Below are 20,344 nucleotides of genomic sequence, written 5' to 3' on the forward strand. Positions count from 1 at the left end.
GAGGTCCCAATCGGTGGCTTTTGAGTATAATCGGAGGCCAGTCGACGGTCGTTACGCGATTACGAGTTCAAGCTTTTTTGATACCTCGCAAACGATGCATTATATATACCATACATAAGATTGATGTCATAATCATAGGGGAAAATGAAGGGATTTCTGTGTAAATAAAGTAATTTTTTTATCTATTTTCATGCAACCGGTATCTTTAACCTTTCATTCTTATCCGAAGGCTGGCACCGAGGTGGACACAAGAGAACTCTCATGGGGAGAGCAGATGTTTCGACGAAAGTAGATGTCAAACTCGGGTCAGCGCGACAATGGTTGTAGTTATTAATAGGTTGTTTAATAATGGAAATCATTGTCAGCCTGAAAGGAGCATCACCTTTACTCCATCGAAATAGTCGCTTCCCACCTGAGAGTCCTCCTACATCCATGACGGTATCGGGCTTCGGATAAGAATTAAGGTAAAAGGTACCAGCTGCCTGGAAATGGAGAAAAAAATTATGCTGATTATAATGGGAAGGCCCACAATTTTCCCCTATTAATTATGCCTTCAAACTTCTGTATGTTATTTATAAGGCAACATTTTCGGGTATCCGATAAGTTTGAGCTTGTCGCCACGTAACGACTGTCAACTAGCTCCCCATTATACCTCGATTCATTATCGCATAACGGTCGTCGATTGAGACCTCCACGTATACTTCCACCCGTGACCGTACAAAGCAAAATCACCCCGAAACCTGACTTTCCCAGGATAGGCTTCAAAGATAATGGTCTCATCTCGGCATAATATATGAAATGTGTACAGCTCAGAATAATATTGCATCACTGACGATTCAATAATACCTCAAACATTAACAAAAAGAATTTAGCGATAAATTTTTAACACCCAGAAGTGTTTTATAGAAGAGGGATAGAGAGGCTGTGGGAAAAGATGTTTGAAGGACGATGAAGCATAGAGTGGAAGACCCCTTCTATAAGCGTGGGGGAAGGGTTGGATTGTAATGAAAAAATTTCCCGCGGTCGAAAACGCGCTGCAGGACTAGCATCTTTTAGGAATATATTCAAAACCTGCTTAAAATCGGTTAAAAAATAAGATGGGCAAGTACTTTTAGGAATAATTTATGCACGTTTTCAGGCGTCGAATACTATAAGAAACACTATTTTGACAAAATTATATAACTTTAGGAACACGTTTCTGAATAACAATTTACATTTCATTATCATTGTTTGCTGAATGCGTGTATTGATAAACGGATTTCAAAGTACGTATTCCCTCTTTCGTTGGCTTATTTTCCTATCAAAGGGACATAATTTTCACAACTTAGACACGCAGCAAATTAATATAAAAAATTAAATTGTTGAGTTACAGGAGTCGTGTGTACTTCTTTTGACAACCTTCTACTTATTTTTTGGTTTTTGTTAATCCAATTCGAAATCGATATTGAAATGAGTCGACGAGTGAAATCTGTTATTTACTACGACGGTTAAATATGTAATATAGAGGTTGGAGTGGTATTTGTAGGAGCATATTCCGTGGAATTGGCGTTTAATCGTACCATTCAATTCCATAAGTTGCAAACTAAAATCAAAAGAAAAGTCAGAGGATTAACCAGGAAAAGAATTTTGAGGTTACAATGTAGATATATTACTTCCGTTGACCCCTATAGGTATGGCTTATTTGATGTGAATGGCGAGCTCCAGCTCGAAATGGTCATATCATCGTACGTCTTAAGCAGAAATACTGTAATGGAGTTATATGTCGAGTTTGTCGAGGTTGATGGATCTGGCCCATCTTCAGTTACTATTTCAGCTAATGTTGGAATTAAAGTTGAAGTAAAAAGTCCTACCACACGGTTGTGTGGTGGGTTCACTAGTTTGTTACAAAGCTCCTACTGCGATGTCCTCGAAACATCTATGGGTAGACACTCATTGGTCTCTGGCACAAATCTAAACTTTGTTGGCCAGTACTAGTCGGGGTATGAGCGTAACCTGAATCTCGACATTCAATCAGTGCGTTCAATTTCGACTTCAGTGCGGGCTCAATGTTATGGGTCAAAAGTACTTATACCGGGGATTCATCGACGTACACTGGACACCAAACTGGAACAGATTTTTGCGGGCATATAGATTATTGAAGATTTGCTCTTTTCAACAAGGATTGACGAGGGTACACTAAACCCCTTACTTGAAGGGGATAGTGAAGGCGTAGATGAGGAAGAAGATACAAGTGATGAACAAGGGACAACAAATGCAGTTGACGGGGAGGAATCAGACCTTGAGCTAATCAGGCAATATAATCTAGATGGTTCAGATGTGAGACTATTTTTCAAATCGGAAACAGTTCTAACAGAGCCAGAACCTTACGGGTCTAACGATGACGACTCAGACAATGCTCTAAATTTAAATCCACGATATAGAGCATATAAACCTTCGCCCCATATAACCAACATCGACCTATCGGCCGAGGGTGGTTTAGAGTTTTCACGTCTACCGCACAGAACACCTATCCATGCAAGCATATCGCATGATGTACGAGTACTAGAAGTTAGAATGAAATACCCAAACAAAGATACTTTTCTTTCTGTACTAAAGCGGTATAACTTTAAGAATGGCATAAACTACTACATCATGAAGTCTAGTTTTAAGAAATTGAAGGGAAAGTACGCAATTTGTGACGGGAGATACAAGTGGAAAATCATGGCATCTTTATGGAAGAAGATCGGGTTATGGACGATAAAGAAGTATTTCGGTCCACATACCTGTATTGTGGTAGGTGAAGTCAGAATCATCCTAGACTAGATTCGGATATTATTTCTAACATTACACTACTGATGGTGAATGCGAGTTCGAAGATTCTCGTCTTGGTGTTGATTGCGAACATATATAGTCAATACAACTACACTCCATTGTACTACAAAGCGTGGGTTGGAAAATAGAAGGTTGTTAATAAGTTACAGCACTGTTGGGATAGTTCGTACAACTATCTATGGTAATGGTGTCAGGTGTTGAATCGATACGTTTTAGGTTCCATAACCAATCTAGAAACGCACCTAGTGTACTTTGACGATCGATTAGTCTTTAGGAAAAGAGTATTTCATCGATTCTTTTAAACCTTTAAGCAATGTAGAAAAGCTTTCTAGCATTACAAGCCATTGGTACAAATTGACGACATCTGGATGTACGAAAAGTATCAGCATTGATTGTTGATTGTGCTGCTCAGGACGGTAATTGAAGGATTCTACTGATTGCGTTTGCAATAACTCTTAGAGAAATGACAAATGACAGGGATTTCTTCTTGAGTCGATTGTGTCACTACGTTTACCCGTAGCCCGACAAATATGTCATATCTGACAGGAGAACCAGAATTCTGTCCGCGATTGAGCAACATGCTAGCCTTTGGGATCGTACCCATCATAGGTACTTCTTACGACATACCAAATCTAATTACCACACAAAATGGCTTTCAAAATGTGAGCAAGATACAGTCACCAACATAGGTATGTAATTGGAACTACGAGTACAGTTATATTGCACCCTATTTCGTTCGTTGTTTGCATTCATGAGTATGCTTTTCTCAAAAGGTTACGAGCTTGTCTAAATCATTTCCATGAAATGTTGAACAACTTGGGCGCTATCAACAACTACGGTACGACATACCTCACAAACATACCCTTCGAATAGTGGACACAATCCTATGACGGGGATTTATAGTACGGGCACATGACGTCAAACTTAGTGACTGTATCAATTTCGTTCTAAAGAGGATACACCATTTGTCGATAACCTCGATTGTGAAAGAAACATACTTTCGCTTGGCTGTGTTGTTTCCAAAGAGGATGTAATGAAAGAAATCAGACAAAATACAGTGAAAGTGAACACTATGTATGTAGTATGCCACTCGTGTTGAAACTTGAAATTTTGAGTCATGGAACATGTTAAGCCGAATCAGGACATGAAAGGGGAATTATATTGTATCGACCTAACAGGAGGGACTTGCAACTATAAGAGGTTCCAAACACTTCGGTTCTCATGTGTAGATGTAATTGTTGCATATGAGAACCTAAGAATTGAGTACACGCCCTACATCAACGATGTGTATAGTCTAGAATGCAAGCAAAGAGTATGAAGTCCTGAATTCCCATCCGTTCTCAATGAGAGTACATGGCTACCAGTGTCTAACGCGTTGTACGAGTTGGCACTAAACATGAACCTGCATCACATTCCGAAAGGTTGCCCAAATACCACCCCGATATGGAATAGTATGGATATACGGGAGAGGGACGATCAATAGAGGTTATGTAGGTACTATAGGAACTCAGGGCATACAAAGGCAACATATTCTATGCTAAGGGGGTACTTTGGAGCCTCAATGTCGATAGTATTATTTTCTTTCAGATAATATATTCATTATAATGCTTCCATAATTCTAGTGTTCCAATTTTGTTATTTCTTATTAACTTGCACATAACTCACTTTAAAATGTAATGAAGACAAAAATAATGTTGGAATGAAAATTTATGGTTTCTTTATTTATGTCATAAATATTTACATCACAGTTGTAATAAAAAAATACATCAATCGTGTCGACAAAAAAATGTGTGTTGTAGGGTGGTGGACGACAGACGCGAAGAGGATTTTTGTGCACAACTGGAGATGCGAACCTATAAACTTGATTGTTACCATCATCCTCATCATCATCGCCTTCACCCCACCCTCTTGCTCATTTCCGTCTCTATCGTCGTCAACGTGTTCGTCTTGGTTTTTGTCTTTGTCTTCGTGTTCGTTTTCGCTTTCCTCTGTGCTCAAGTGCGGTGTCGTCTTACCCTTCTATCGTGTATCCATTCCACTAACAGACGGTTGCATCGATGACCCACCTCGATAAAATAATAATGCGAGCGATGTTTGTGCCACTATCGACTTGTAACCGTAAGGTGCCATAAAACCTGAATATGTCGACATTGGCCCGGGGATCGACATTGGCATCGATTGTTGAATTGACGTTTGTATTGGTGTTGTCATTGATGATAGTGCATGTGCCGACATCTGGCCTGACATTTAGTCGGCATCGACGTCGGCATTAGGGTGTAGAATACAGGGACGTTAGTGGCTCGAAATATCTACTTGCAAGAACAGAAGAATCGGACACATGCGGTGGTGGTGCGCAGTGTAATGCTTGTAAAAAAACGCGGGGTTAGTGAAATGAACATGAATAAGTGGATTGAACTGGTTGAGATATTGTGTAAACATAGGCGACGTTTCTTCGGGCAGAGCCGATAACGAACCCGTCATGCCACCGCGTCGAGCCTTACGCTGCTACTAGGGTGATCGTCGTTGCCACTTCTAACGAAGTTGTCCACTGCTCGCATCCACTGATAGTAGATACGACTTGCTGGCGACTCTGAACCACAGTAAGTACTCTAAACAGGTCGCCATATCCGCTGAGAAAAATAGTTTGCGGATGGGTAAAAATTTTATCCTACGATCCTAAGCCTCAATGTAGTCATTGTGAACCTCTCGCCAATCCTCGTTGTTCTTCCCCCACTTGTCTACATTGTGCAGCTTTTTCAAGTCTCGCGGTGGTGGCAGAATTTGTTGTCTCCACCCTAACTGCCAAATCACCCGGTCCGATTCATGCATTTCCACTATCTCGTACACTATAAACGACATATTCGTGTCCCACATCTCCCGATTGGCCAACACTTTCGATAGAATGTAAGATATGATATCGATGTTAGCGTATGACATCCATTCAAACTGAAATGCACGATTGTAAATTTTGTACATTACGAAATTTTATTTTACAAATCATTGCGTAATTAATATATGTTTGAAAGAATAAGTAACTAACATCGACTTCTGAGCATTAATCTAACAGTAGCCTAATAATTTTCAACTCTTCGGGTAGTCCCACGTAACTCAGCCCATGGTTTCACCAGTAAAAGCTATATGTTAGTTTAGACATATAATAAATAAAAACTTTTACTGTACAAACTACGTATTTATTAATAAATTATTTTTACCTTGTCACCATCAGAAACATATATGGGTTGTTCACTCGGGGATGTAGAAATGGTAGTCGCCACCATGGCCACGACTGCAGCAAAAGCAGACAACTACCAATTGATATCATATCCGGTTCGGTGGCCCGACACAACTCCCAATATAATGTAATCAACACGACTAATCCCTAATTAAGTTGTCCACATTCTTTGAAGTCTACTAAGTGTAGTAGCCACCTTACGTGCACCAAATTTCGAGATTTCTCGGGCATTAAAATGCCCCCGATTAATTGAAGGATGAATTCCTGGGCGTATTATTTTTTGACAACCTCAATCGCGTGCGGAAGAAACTTTTCGAAATTTTTCGCCAACCAATTCATCAATATCCAGTAACCATCAAATTTGTTTGAGACCTTCCCTAATAATGTTGCGCATAGATCCTCTTTATCGAGAATGATTGCTTCTCTCGTGACGATTGGCCCATCCATCAACAAATCGAGTTGTAATGCCATGTCCTCCAGTGTGATTGTACACTTGTCGCATGGAAGATGGAAAGTGTGTTTCTCAAGTCTTCACATTTTCACCAACAAGTTGATGAGTCTAGGATTGAGTTTGCAACCCTCGACCATACGAGACGTATGCAAGAATCTCACCTCTTGCAAGTAACCACGAATTTTGGTGATCGAAGGCTTTGCCAAATTATGTATGAACGCCTCCAAAACACGATCATCCGCCTATTTATAACTACAGAAAAAAATATTTTAATTTTTAAAAAATAATTTAAAATTAATTTAATCGAAAATAACGAAAATTAAATTTTCGTCTTACCATTACTGCTTGAGCGGTGAAAATATGATTGTCATCGAAACAAATTAGAGAGATTGTCATTTGTGAAAACGTAATCCGAACGAATTAAATACGGAATAATTAAAAAACTAATATTTTTAAACGGGAATATTGAAAAATTTAGAACAATGATTTGAGAAAATTGAGAGGGTTGAGAGAGTTAGGAGATTAGAAAAAATTGAGAGAATAGGATGTGAGTGAAAAAAAAATTTAGGGGTATTTATAGGTAAAAAAAATGATTGTTGCCCCCTTTTTAATTTTTTTTACCGTTGCACGGCTAACGTTCGAAAAGCTGTTAGATTTGACTATTGAGGGAAAGGCGTGTAGCTGGGCGCACTTTTCATTTCTCCCTCCAAACATGATTTATTTACTTAAATAAAAAAAAACTTTTAAGCCTAACTTAAAAAAAAAACTGACAGATATGGTTAATTTAGTCGCGAAAAATTTAAATTATTTTTATTTTAAAAAAAGAACCGTGATTGGCCAAATTCTGGTGACAAAGCAATCAGCAGCAGCCTCTCAATTTCTCATATGACAGAATTTGAATAAATAAATAATGGATTATTTTAAAGTTTCCTTCATTTATTTCCCCCATTATAATCATTATCAAAGGACATATGGTTGGCCATTATACACACAAACTTCAATTATTAATTTGATTTTGATATTATTATATGAATGACTTCACAAAGATTGTCATTTCTCAAAAATAATCATAAAATTCAGGAAAATCCTGATTCTTGGCAACTACTAGATATAAAATTTTGATTGCCTTCGCAAATTGCTTTGTCCAATTGGTGGAACAAGCCATGTTATGAGATAAGCAGAAAATGGTGGTGGTGGAGAATACCTGTAAAGCATTAAAAAAAAAACTAATTCTTTTTTTTTCAACATAAATTGACTGCCTTGGACTCTGAATTTACCCAAAAACATATAATTGTAAATTTAAATTACATCAATTCTTTTCTTTTTTTTTTTTTATTTATTATAAAACTAAATTGTAATTAATTAAAAAAAAATCAGACTTTAATCAATTACCGGCCAGAGTTTGGGTATTTTTGTCATCAAACAACAAAAAACAAAAGAAAAAAAGAGAGAGAAAGAGAGACGCTGTTCACTTTAGCACAATTTCTGTCTCTTCATCAATGGTGGTTTTGGTGGAGCTTTACGCAAACCCAATACTCACCCAACCAAATATTCTCTCTTATTTTTATTTTTCTTTTGATAGAGAAATGAAAGGAAAGACCAAGTAAATTTTTTTTCTCTTCTAAACTCCTTTCGATTCCAAATAAGTTTTTTTTTCTTTTCATTTTCTTGGGTTTTTGAGGGAAAAATGGAAAACCTAGAAATTTTTACTTGAAACTGGATCGAACTTGGTTATAAAGTCTTTCCTTTATAAATATTTGCAAAATTTCCGGTTTATTTTCCTTTTGTACTCCAATAACCGGGAAAAATTCATGGGGAACATCGGAAGTAGCGGAGTAAGTGGCCGGAGAAGGCACGGAAGCAGGCGAAATCATCCTCCGCCACCACATCCACCTCCTCCAGCTCAGCCTCAACCTGAAATCTCCGCCAACCGTTACGTCTTTGCCGCCGCAACGCCTTACCCGCCACAATACCCGAATACCAACCCACCCCAGTACTACCAGTACCCAGGGTACTACCCCCACCAGCCGCCTGTGCCGTTGCCGCTTGAGGCGCCTTACGATCATCATCACCATCATCGAGGTGGACCCCACATAGAGCCCGCCAATTGGAGTAGATATGCTTGTGGACCGATGATTACTCCACCGCCGCCGTATATAGAGCATCAAAAGGCGGTTACTATAAAAAATGACGTAAATTTGAAGAAGGAAACTTTGAAATTCGAAGCTGATGAGCTGAATCCTGGGAAGTTCTTGGTTTCTTTCACGTTTGATGCTACTGTTGCTGGAAGGTATAGAACTTCAATCTCTTTGTTTAAAAATTTTCAATTTTTTGAAATCTGTGAGAATCCAATGGTTGTAGCTTAGAATATGAGTTGCTTTTGATTAAAATTTTGCTCCTCGGATATAATTTATATGATGATTATTGTTACACTTGTTTTGAAAGCTTGAGATATAAATTCTGTCAAATTATATGATTGGTGTATTATACTTGGGGAGATGCATGTTTAGAGGGATAAAAGTTTAGCAAACGATTAGGAATCCAATGAAAGCTTATTGGTTTTTTTGGGGGGTTTATTTAAGTATCGATTTGTATATTTGAAGGTTTTATGGTTACCTTGCTTGAATGGGGTTTGAATGCAATCATTAGAGGTGTGTTTTGAGGTCCCGGTTTTTATGTTTCTACTTGATAGAGAAAATGGCAATAGGTTTACCGCGACAAAGGCTAGAATGATGGTGATTTTTGTTATCCTTTTAAATTTACACATCATAGATATAATGACTTCTGAGCTAGGGTAAAATGATCGGAAAAGAGAGTTCTGCGCTTTAGTTTTAGGGAGTTTGGAAGTATAGGTAAAGAAAAGACTGAATGATTTGTTGAAGTCAAATACAACTTACGATGCATGCATGTTGGTGGCTGAGTATCTTATAAAAATGTTCTAAGGTATTTGATATTAATATCATCAATTTCCTGTGTGCATTCGTTTCTATCAATAGTACGGGCATTGCTGTACTTTGATTCATTTATCTAACAATATATTATTTGCTGTGTTTCTTCATTTCTCTGGCATCTTGAGAAAGTAATACTTATTTAATGGAGCATGTACATCTAACCCTTAAAAACAAGCCTTCTCTTTTTCTTCTTAGAATCAATTTTCTGTGTTGAGGTTATGTTGCATCTTATATGAAGTTCAGATTTGCGAGTTTTTATGTGAATCTGATATTATTTCTTAACAAGATGATTTGGTTTGTGCTGCAAACAGGATTACTGTTATTTTCTTTGCAAAAGAAGGTGAAGACTGCAATCTGACGGCAATGAAGGAAAGTATTCTACCCCCAGTAATTGTGCCTTTCGAACAAGGTCTAGGACAGAAGTTTAGACTGCCGTCTGGAACAGGGATCGATTTCTCTATGTTTGAGGAGTCGGAATTACTGAAAATAGATGAAGTGGATATCTATCATCTGGCTGTGAAAGCAGAGGCATTGCCTCTTAACCAAAATGTGTCAGATGGAAACCAGGAGTCAGGAGCCATGAATTCTCAGATAACTCAGGCGGTGTTTGAGAAGGAGAAGGGTGAATACCAGACCAGAGTAATGAAACAGATTCTGTGGGTGAATGGGAAGAGGTATGAGCTGCAAGAAATATATGGGATCGGAAATTCAGTTGACAATGATGTTGATCCAAATGATAGTGGAAAAGAATGCGTTATTTGCCTTTCAGAACCTCGGGACACTACTGTTCTTCCCTGCAGGCACATGGTAAAAGCAGCCACTTGTTCTTTTCTCTTCATAAGTTAATTTCATTTATTTTCCATTGTTTGGTCTTTTGCAATATTGATCTAGTAGACCAGAAAGCAAAGGGAAATACTGCAGTAATAACTTAATAGGTTGCAGAGATTTGAATAAATATTTAGCTGAAAGTATCACCTTTGGATACGGTAGTGAAAATGCTTTAAGTAACAGAGAATCTTTCCTCTCACTTAAGTGGTCGACATAAGATTATAGTGGTTGCTGATGTAAATATCTTTTGGTTCATAATGCAGTGCATGTGCAGCTCTTGTGCAAAGGTTTTGAGATGCCAGACGAATCGGTGCCCAATCTGTAGGCAACCGGTTGAGAGGCTTTTGGAGATAAAGGTCAACAATGGCCCTGATGAATGAGATGAGAACATGTTTGTTGAACTATCTTCCTGTATAGTATTTTGTTGTTATCATTATGTCATGCCTTTCTAATAATCAAACAGGAAGTTATAATCAATTATACAGTACATGATATGAGCGAAATGCCGGAATTCGACACAAACTATATTCAGACAAATAGGTGCCATCTTGTAGATGAACATCAATTTTTTTTTTTTTGTGTTCTACTCTATTCTTATGTTTGAATGATAAAGAAGAATTTACTTTTGTTCATTATAGTATTACTTAAGTAGCTGTATAACTAGTATGGATGACATTGATTCTTGAATTTACAAATAGCGGCCTAAACACCATTGGCAGCTGACATTCTTCTAGAATTTAGACCTGTTAGGCTGTTATAACCACCTGATGACTCAGAATTCTCCTTAGGCAGATTCATCATCCCAGCAGTGCTTTCCTCCAGCTTACAACTCAGCTCAGCTCAAACATGTCTCTTTTTCCAGTCCTTCTGGGCCCCAAATTTTCCTTTTTTCGCGAATATCCTCTTATTAGTTTAAATCCCGATCAAATTGAGAGCCGAATGCTTGAAGCTCAAACCCCATCTTCACGAAAGAAGGAAAATGGCTTTCAACATTTTAATTTTTATGATATAATACTTATTATAATCTTTTAAATTATAACTTATCATATTCTTTTAAATTATAATTTTATTATGATTTAATATTATTTACTAAAGAAAATCATACTTTACCATCCACTACTATTGAAAATGGTCTAAATGCCACTTTGACCCTTGGTATAATATTATTTAACCCTTTTAGCCAATAAAAATTAATAGCGATTAACTTTTTCTACTTTTACGATATAGTATTTATACCTTAATTACTCACTTATTCGAAAAAATTACTTATTCAAAATTCAATTCACTTACATAATAACTCCATAAATATTTAATAAAAATATTTATGTGTTTGGTTTACGGAAATGAAGTTCTGATACTTCATTTTCCAACATCACTAACTAGGTCATTACACTTGTACATTAATTAACTATATAATTAAAAAAAATTAAAGAATCAAATTCTAATTAAACTTTATACCAACCTTGTAAACATTAACATTTAGTATTTACGGTTTCAATCATCGGAAATGGGGTTCTGAAACTAGTGTTTCTGACGCCATTACAAAATGGGTTGTTACACACACTATCCTATTTTTGAATCGGTTGCTTTTTGATCTTTTTAAGTTTGGATTTGTGGCATGTACATAGATATTTTGTATATATTAACTTTGAATGTTGAACATAGCTAAAATCTACTTAATGCACAATTTTGACAATGTTAATGTCTCGATGAAATAGTATGTTTTGGTAAATGATTTGAGATGTGTATGGGGCAATTGAATTGGCATATTTGGATATAAATTGGTGTTGACAAGTTGGTATTTAGGTGATTGTTTGATATATATATATGTGCCATGGTAATTAAATTATATGTCTAATGGAATGGTCGATTAGGTGATATAAATTGATAGGAAGTTGATTGTGTTATTTGCACATGTTTTGGTATGTGTTTTGAAGTGTTTTGGTGAAGGTGAAGTTAGTCGTTTGTGCATAGAATGATAAGTTTATGTGGAAGCTTGAAAAGGTACCAAATGGCTCAAATTTTATCAAAAATAAAGTCCACGTCCCGATGTGCAACTTAGCTTGTCGCAACGTCGAACAAAACAGTGAGTCACATCGCGACGTCAAGTGGCCTAAAGTCACAACATGACATACTGTTTTGAAGACGTCACGACATGGAGAAAGTGATATCATGAAGTCGGCCCTGATGTTTTAAAATTTTACAATTTGGTCCTATTTCGTGTTCGGGTTATCAAAAGAACTTTCGTAAGCTCGATTGAGACTCATATTTGATTGTTTATCATAATGTAAAGGTAATTGACACGTATTAGAATTTACAAATGATTGTTTTACTGCGAACTTGACGGTAGTTGTTTCGGCAATGAATGTGTCATCTTGTAGCTTAGATCCGACAATCGGGTCGGGCAAGGGATGTTACAAAACTATTCCTTATCAAAGAAATTGAGAATTGTAAGGTGAACTGAAAACAGTAAAGTTTGTCAACAAGTTTGACATTAAGTTAATTAATAGTTTATCTCTTAAAAAGCTTCAATGGATAGAGCAAACAAAGTAAAGACAGTTAAAAAGATGATAGAATGAGATAAGATACCTATCAACACTTACAAATACAAACTTCTTAATTAAAATGTTTGTTGCTTAAAAATTATGTACAAAGTTTAAAAGCACTTAAAGTGGACAAAGAAGCATAATAGTTAATAGCATAGTGAAAGACTTGAACACATACTTTATGTAGACAAAAACAAAGGTGGACAAGGCAGCATAATAGTTAGTAGGCAGGGGAAGAAGAGCCCTAAGATAAAACACTCACTAACAACTTAACAATTTTATAACATTGAAGATATGTTTTATTTTTAGGATTGTGGGTACCACTAGATTATGTCCTACTCACCGTGTACATGCATATATATATATATATAAACAATTGATGTAAAAGATAAATGAAGTTGTAGCTATGATTGTAAAGATTAAGTTATATAAAAATATTTTTTTAAAAACACCCTCATAATTATATTTATTACTTTATAAAAAGAATATGACATTTCGTCATTTGATGACTGATTGACTTGTGATACTAATTCAGTGAAGAGGTTAAATATATTAAAGATATAATAATTTTTTATTATAAACTAAAATTTATTTATGATAATAAAAAGCAGAATATGTATTGAAATTTTAAATTTTTATATAATTAAATGTATTGAAGCCATATAAAAGTAATACAAAAAATTAAATAGAAAACTTCTTTTTAGACAATTTAAAAAATGTATAATGTTAAATTTTTCTCTCAAAGTTTGCATCTTTTGTTAATTTGACCCTCAACTTTTTAAAAAGAATCAAATCACTTTTTTTTTAAATGAAAATGCTGACGAAAACATTAATTTTTAATGATGTTGGCATGACAACTCGTATGCTAATCCATATTTACTTTATGTTGACATAACACTATTTGTCTTATATGTCACCTCAATAAATAATTTAAAATTATAAAAATATTCAAAAATAAAAGAAATTTAAAAAATGATAAAAATTTTATTTTTTTATTTTTTAAAAAAAAAGCATGAAATGCATGTAGATTATCATGTAGGCTGACATATTTAAAAATCTAATATTTTAGTTAATATTTCCGCTAAAAAACAATAATTCAACTCTTTTTGAAAGATTGATGGTTAAATTTAACTAAAAATTAAGGGTAAAATTTAACTAAAAAATAAAATCGGCGCAAATTGATAAAAGATATAAAATTATGATAGTAAAATTTTATAGAGATAACATTAGATATATCAAAGACATAACAAAAGACTTTTCTATGCTATGATTTTGTTTCGCTTTTGTGGTTGCGTCAATGAGTTCATCTGAATACGCCTTTAAGAAAATAGTGTTTATTTCCACTTCCTTGGTTATTTTGCATTGTTCATTTTGTGGCTGAATCAGATTCTATTGCAAAACTAAAACAATAAATTCTTGAATAAAAATTTGATAAAATTAAAATAAACAAGTAGTGTTGGATTTTCTATTACTAAAATTGGAATAGACAAAAGCAATAGGCGGTGAAGGGCGTAATTTATATGCAGAGTTATTTTAAGAGTTCAATTCTTTCACTTCTGCTAAAATCTCTCCTATTTATATGCACTTGAATATATTTATGACTCTAGACCAAACAAATAGATTAACTCATTCAAATGCACACGTGTGACTCAGATTGATCTTTGAAGAGCTCGGGCAAGTTTCAAACAAGTCTTTGGACTATCCATCAAAAATCATACTTATATATTAACCGCAATGATGCCATCATCAAATATCTCAACTGCACCTCTTAAAGATTTACACATCTCAAAGGAGCCATTTCAGGTCACTGTCACTGTTTTTTTTCTTTTATGTATTTTCTAAGAAAAGCCGTTTGTACTTACAATGGAGGTTTGTTTCTTCCTCCAGACCTCTTTTTGTGCTGTCACCGCCATTTTTTGTTCCTCGATATACAATGGATTCAGATGGTTAAATCTCATTCCAATTCAGTTCCCATCAAACACTTGTGTACTTTTTGAGAAAACCCAACTTCATAAAGAGATGAACGGCCACACTAGCAAATAGAAATGCAGAGAAAAAAATATTTATCTTTGTTTTGTCTTTTGCCTCTTTTCATGATGGTCTGCTCATTGTTTGTAGCTAGAACTCCCAATCTTGCTGGATACAAACGGCTTATCCTTCAAACTGTTAGTTAGCACTGTTTCACTGTTGCTTGAGTGGCTTTCCCCAACACCGGGTCTCATCCAGATTTTTATGTGTCCCTCTCGACAAACAGTAAGTACTGATTCCTGGGTAAAAATCAAGCCCGAGAGTGGTTCGTTGTGAACACGATGAGCAACCAGTGGAGAAACTTTCGGAACATCTCGGATACTTGGGGCAGGTTGCAGGGTACCCAATGGGCTTATGTTGTCCCAGTGGGAAGATTGGCTCCCAGTGCTGTAAGTGGGAGACCCACCAGGAGGGCATCGACGCAATGGCACTACAATCTCATCCATTTCCAGGTCCCACAATAACAACTGTGTGTCCTATACAGAAGAAGGTAATAATGAGATGTCAATGATATTGCAGTTGCTGCAAGGAAGAAGCACATTTCCCTTTAAAGGAAATAGGGTAAACAAAAAGGTTACCTAATTTCATTCTAATATATTAAGCTTAACACCTGCAGTTAGTTGTCCCCCTTTAACAGAAAAGTGATACTCCGAGGAAAAAGAAAACCATCTTTAAACCTTTACAGTCCGTGTGTCTTGATTTTCGGGGGTCTCCTTTCCCCACATGTTGAAGAAAACAGGTAAGGCAAAGGATGATCATAACTAACTTTATAACCATGTTCCTTAACCACAAAATGTTTATGAACAACAGTACGTTGTCATTCCATAAAAAATGAAAAGCAAGCTATTCATCAGAAAATATTCTCAAAGTATTCCATGATTCTTTGCCAACATGTTTTGGTTTTCATTGTAATTCTTCAGTTCTCCCCATTCAAATGCTAAATAGATATGATATCCCTCATATTAATTGTTCAAGATCCTATTTAAACAAGAACCTAAACTAACCTACAACAAATAGTAACCGGACAACCTATAATTTCATAAAGTTACAATTAAAATATTTCCTATATAGTCTACACTCAATACATTGAAAGAAGAGGGAAGCACTACCTCCAGAAAGGTTGCTACAACATTAATGTAAGTGTGAGCATTTATAACTTGTAAAGATAGAATTAGCGGAGCATAACAGTTAAATGCATATAAAAGATAAAAATACATGAGCATGAAAGAGAAATGGTAAAGAGGGGCGTCTGATAAGAGTGACTATAATTATCTTTACCAGGCTAAGAACATCCTTATACCTGACCAACAGAACCAAACCGGTACATCACAGTCTCCCCTGTGCCATCAGAATTAGGTGATGACCAATACGAATCAAATGCCACTCCACTAACCTGCCAGCACCATGTAGAAAGAAATGAGTACACAGCCATCATCATCCACAACAGATAAACAGAAGCCTTCTAAGGTAAGAATTGTACCCATGAGTTGTGCCCCTCACCCCATGCCACAACCTTTCGATCTTCCATACTCCAAACTTGAACCAAGTCATCTTCACCTCCAGTCAGAATATATTTCCCATCCATACTGTTCAGTGGACATTGTTGTTAGTACCAACATTTATTTTCTCCAAAGGTGATGACTTATATATCATATACAAAGAACAGAAGGTGACAAATTGAAAACGCAGTATATTTAAAAGAATGCACAAATTTGTTTGGACAAAAGAAATAGAGCTTTGAAAAAGAGAACAGAGCACCTCCAAGCGCAACATAGTAGAGCACCATAATAACTTTTGCCACCACATACAAGCTGTTCTTTTGAATAGTCAAAAACTCGCAGATAGCCTGCACTCAGCAAGTAGAAAGAGAGAAACTCAAAGTTCAAAAAAGCTAGAAAAGAAAAACAGCCAAAAAATGAAGATGATGTCAATTTGAGTTGATACCATCTCTTCCAACAGTTGCTAAGTATGCCCCATCATGGGAGAAAGCAATGCTATTAATTGAACCTTGACAAACATGCCATCTCGCCATTGGGTTACTCTGCAAGGAAATAATGGCAAGTAAAAAAAAACCAAAACAAGGAAAAATAGAAAAATTATATGGTTTCCGCATTGATGTCAAAGAACAGTCAGACCAAAAACATTTTCTGTTGCTAAGGCATGCTCTATCTTGCCAGATATCAAGAATATCATGGCATTAACTGTAACAAAAAAGGAAATATATATAACCATGGGCATATAAACCAGAAGGCAAGCACAAGACCACATCTAAATGCATTGAGTAAAGGTTTAGGAAGGAAGGAAGAAAAGAAAACATGTGCAAACTTTCCTGCAGCTCTCTGAGAAATTTGGGTGTCAAACCCATTTTTGACAATCTAGATCATGCAAAATGCAGCAACACATGCATCATCTAATTTAAACAGATTACCGTTTGGCTAGAAACTAGAATAGTGATAAGCCATGCAGCACCTACTATAAATTTACACATGAATCATTAATGGCTTTACATTATACAACAAAGGTAAACACCACCAATTTTAGGAAACATAAACAAATAAGAAAGCCTAAAATAGCTCTTTTTCCCCCAAAATAAACACTGACCAGTACCTTACTGTAACGTGCATGTGAAACTGAAAATTGAGTTTGGTCTTTTACAACAGGGAATGAAGAATCACCAGCTCCTTCCTTGTTCTAGATGGCACAAAAAGAAAGAAAGAAAAAAGCTTAAAAAACAGCTTGATGCATTGAACATAATGAAATTTGTAAGTTATACCTCCAGAAGTTAAAAAATATAAAAATAAATAAAATCCTTATTTAATTATCAGAAACTTGCCTTTTCATACACGTACATGTTTCCATCAGCATGAGCCACCACAAAAACACCATCACTTCCGGGAACCCATGCAATACCAGTACAGCGACTGCTGGAAATAACAAGAATATATAAGATAGGCAGCTGAGTCAACCAAATTAAAACATCAATTCAGCATAAAGGCCAATTAGAAACAAAAGTCAGTGCCCCTTTCATCATCCTAAGGGGAAGCCTGAGAGAAAAGCAAATTCTATAAGTTGCAGCAGATGACAAGTTGAATATTGCTAGCGGGTTTAACAATCAACCCAATGAGAGACCAAGTCAGTTGCTTTCTTGCTGGCCTTATATTTGGTAGTATTGATACCTTAAAAATATTGAAGGTTAAAGAGAAAACAAATGAAGCCGCTCTGCAGCAAGGTCTCAAGGTGGATAGAAATAAAAATTACGGCAATATTGCCCCATTAAAATAACAAAAACAGATTCAAGAAAATGATATCATAAAGTGGCGTAAGCTTAATATGCATCATTTAAAAGAAATACAAATCTATATAAGATTTCATAGAAATTATCCAGCTCCAAGCCATTGGGTACCACAATTTATCTTTACACCATCATGTACTAGTTTAGCCTCTAAAGCACAAAATTCTACAAATCACATGCAGGAAGACCTAAGACAAAACATTTGAAACTCAAAATTATTAAAAAGTACACTCAAATGGCGAAGAAAGGTAAGGAAATGTATAATGTATGTAGTAATGTAAGTCTTGCCTGTTATTGACAGAACCATCTTTGTTGTAATGCTGCGCCCCAACAAGCTTCTTTCCAACATCCTGTAACTGCTGTCTCAGTGACACAGAGTAAACTACAGTAATACACACAGAACTGATAAATTTGCAGAGTTTAAACCCTTGAGCTAAAATTGCAAATTAGAATAAGCTAAGAAGAATTACCATCACCAGAATTCAACCCAATAAGCAAATCATGGCCATCTTTGGCATTTTGATCAAATGCGTGGCAGATAGGGTTCGAATTACTGAAATTGATAGACTTTATTGGATCCTACATTAAACACCAAGATTCTCAAAATACCACCACAGATGCCTTCTCTTTCATCAAAAACCGTAACAAAAAAAAATGCTAAATTACCTTGTCCTGAGAATTCAAATCACTTATAAAGATAGCATCACCAACGTTAAAGATTAAATAAGTCCCTTTCCCATCAAAATTCATATTAGTGATTGAATTACTAGAACTTGAAGCACCCAATGACCCAATCCTACTAGTACTACTAATACTTTTACTCCCACCATTCCCCCCAGCAAATCCAAGCGTGCGGCTCCCGTTCCCAGCACCTAGCCACCTTGCTGCTGCTGATCTGACCCCACTGCTGGCACTGTAGCTGGACGATGAAGACGTCGGAGTTGATGGAGCTGGCTTCTCCTTCAAATGTGCTAGGGTAACCTGACAGCCGGACTTAATCAATACAATCTCAACAAACGAATAATACATAAGCAAAACGATCAAAATTTGACTTTATAACTAAGGGCATTGATTCAAACTCTTTCAAGCTTGAACTTGTAATCAATAATGCTTAAACACCGATGGTACAAAATGATCTAATAAAATATGTTCTTCAAGTGCTTCTAACAGATGGGTACATGTAAAAAACCCTCTTTTCACTAATAAATTGGAAATGTTCTCATTATCTAATTATAACATTAGTGTATCAAAAACACAAAAAGGAAAACCCACACTAAAATAAAAAGAAATAAAGAAAAAGAAAAGAGAGCAATTTAAAGTGAAATCGGATGATTGGTCTTGATCAAAACCCAAATAAGTAACACAAAAGATAGTCTTCTTTTCAATAATTTAAGAAAAAAATGAAACCCTAGGAATTTGAAGTTACCTGAGTAACAGTTTTGCCATGAGCATAGTGAAGAAGGCTAGAAGGGTGAGTCTTTTCATAGTGAAGCTTATATCGACCTTCTGGGGTTTTAAAATAAGTCTTCAAACCCGGCGATTGAGCGTTTGCCGAGGACGAAGAGGTCGAAATCGTACCGTTGGCCGTGTTGATCATGGTGTCGCTTATCTTACACCCGATAGCATCTGATCATGACACACTAGGGCTTCTTCTACTTCTTCTCAATTTTGAAAATTTCTTATTTCCTAAATCCTAAGACCAAAAGAAAACCCAAAAAGAAAATGAGTCTTTTATGGGTAATTTTCTGTTGTTGAAATGGGGGATGGGGGATCAAAGGAGGAGAAGGGCCCTGTATGGGTGGGAGTTCTGAGAAGAGGTTAGACTTTTCGGGAAGTTTAAGGGAAGTCAATGGAATAGACGGTGGAGGATTCAAGAGAGTGATCTTATTCGGTCTTTGTAGTTATAAACTGAGAGAGGGATTGATGATGAAAATGGGAAAGATTTCCAGGTTTTCTTTATTATAATTTATTTTGTATCGAGTTTGACATGCTCAGATTTTCACCTCCATTTTCTTAACTTTGGGCTTTTTTCTCTACTTACCATTTGGCCCGAATTATGTTCTTTTCTATTTTGTATTTTAAAAAATCTCTTCTTTTCTTTAATTTTGCATTATGTTCTTTTTGGCATAATGACCTTTTTGGTTCTTCAACTTTACAAAAAATTTATTTTAGTCCTCCATTGAATTTTTTACCTATTTCGTATTT

The 20,344-nt window shown here is 35.9% G+C and overlaps 2 protein-coding genes across 3 annotated transcripts; one reads left to right on the forward strand and one right to left on the reverse strand.

Moving 5' to 3' along the window:
- The first annotated feature begins 7,743 nt into the window (after window positions 1-7,743).
- Window positions 7,744-10,905, forward strand: LOC107899650 (probable E3 ubiquitin-protein ligase LOG2). Its single transcript, XM_016825415.2, has 3 exons — window positions 7,744-8,784; window positions 9,757-10,252; window positions 10,537-10,905. The coding sequence occupies exons 1-3, from the start codon at window positions 8,306-8,308 to the stop codon at window positions 10,651-10,653; spliced, it is 1,092 nt and encodes a 363-aa protein (XP_016680904.1). The 5' UTR covers window positions 7,744-8,305; the 3' UTR covers window positions 10,654-10,905.
- Window positions 10,906-14,518: 3,613 nt separating this feature from the next.
- Window positions 14,519-20,102, reverse strand: LOC107899651 (dystrophia myotonica WD repeat-containing protein). Of its 2 annotated transcripts, none has more exons than XM_016825417.2 (11): window positions 19,566-20,102; window positions 18,806-19,120; window positions 18,610-18,718; window positions 18,428-18,521; window positions 17,681-17,768; window positions 17,455-17,538; window positions 16,792-16,888; window positions 16,606-16,693; window positions 16,328-16,433; window positions 16,148-16,240; window positions 14,519-15,323 (listed from the first exon to the last, which is right to left on the reverse strand). In XM_016825417.2, exons 1-11 carry the CDS (start codon window positions 19,734-19,736, stop codon window positions 14,925-14,927), a joined length of 1,644 nt encoding a protein of 547 aa, XP_016680906.1. In that variant the 5' UTR covers window positions 19,737-20,102; the 3' UTR covers window positions 14,519-14,924. The 2 variants fall into 2 exon arrangements, with proteins under 2 accessions (XP_016680906.1, XP_016680905.1); XM_016825416.2 differs by having other exon boundaries at window positions 17,681-17,771.
- Window positions 20,103-20,344: the final 242 nt, after the last annotated feature.

The sequence above is a fragment of the Gossypium hirsutum genome, chromosome D04 (assembly GCF_007990345.1).
Source record: "Gossypium hirsutum isolate 1008001.06 chromosome D04, Gossypium_hirsutum_v2.1, whole genome shotgun sequence".
Lineage (NCBI taxonomy): Eukaryota > Viridiplantae > Streptophyta > Magnoliopsida > Malvales > Malvaceae > Gossypium > Gossypium hirsutum.

What these genes read in the sequence shown, in the direction of transcription:
- LOC107899650 (XM_016825415.2), top strand. Translation starts at nt 8,306, where the DNA reads ATGGGGAACATCGGAAGTAGCGGAGTAAGTGGCCGGAGAAGGCACGGA. An exon ending in GATGCTACTGTTGCTGGAAG is followed by an intron (nt 8,785 to 9,756) that starts GTATAGAACTTC and finishes TGCTGCAAACAG; the next exon opens with GATTACTGTTATTTTCTTTG. An exon ending in TTCTTCCCTGCAGGCACATG is followed by an intron (nt 10,253 to 10,536) that starts GTAAAAGCAGCC and finishes TTCATAATGCAG; the next exon opens with TGCATGTGCAGCTCTTGTGC.
- LOC107899651 (XM_016825416.2), bottom strand. Translation starts at nt 19,736, where the DNA reads ATGATCAACACGGCCAACGGTACGATTTCGACCTCTTCGTCCTCGGCA. An exon ending in ATTTGAATTCTCAGGACAAG is followed by an intron (nt 18,719 to 18,805) that starts GTAATTTAGCAT and finishes TGTTTAATGTAG; the next exon opens with GATCCAATAAAGTCTATCAA. An exon ending in TGGGTTGAATTCTGGTGATG is followed by an intron (nt 18,522 to 18,609) that starts GTAATTCTTCTT and finishes GTATTACTGTAG; the next exon opens with TTTACTCTGTGTCACTGAGA.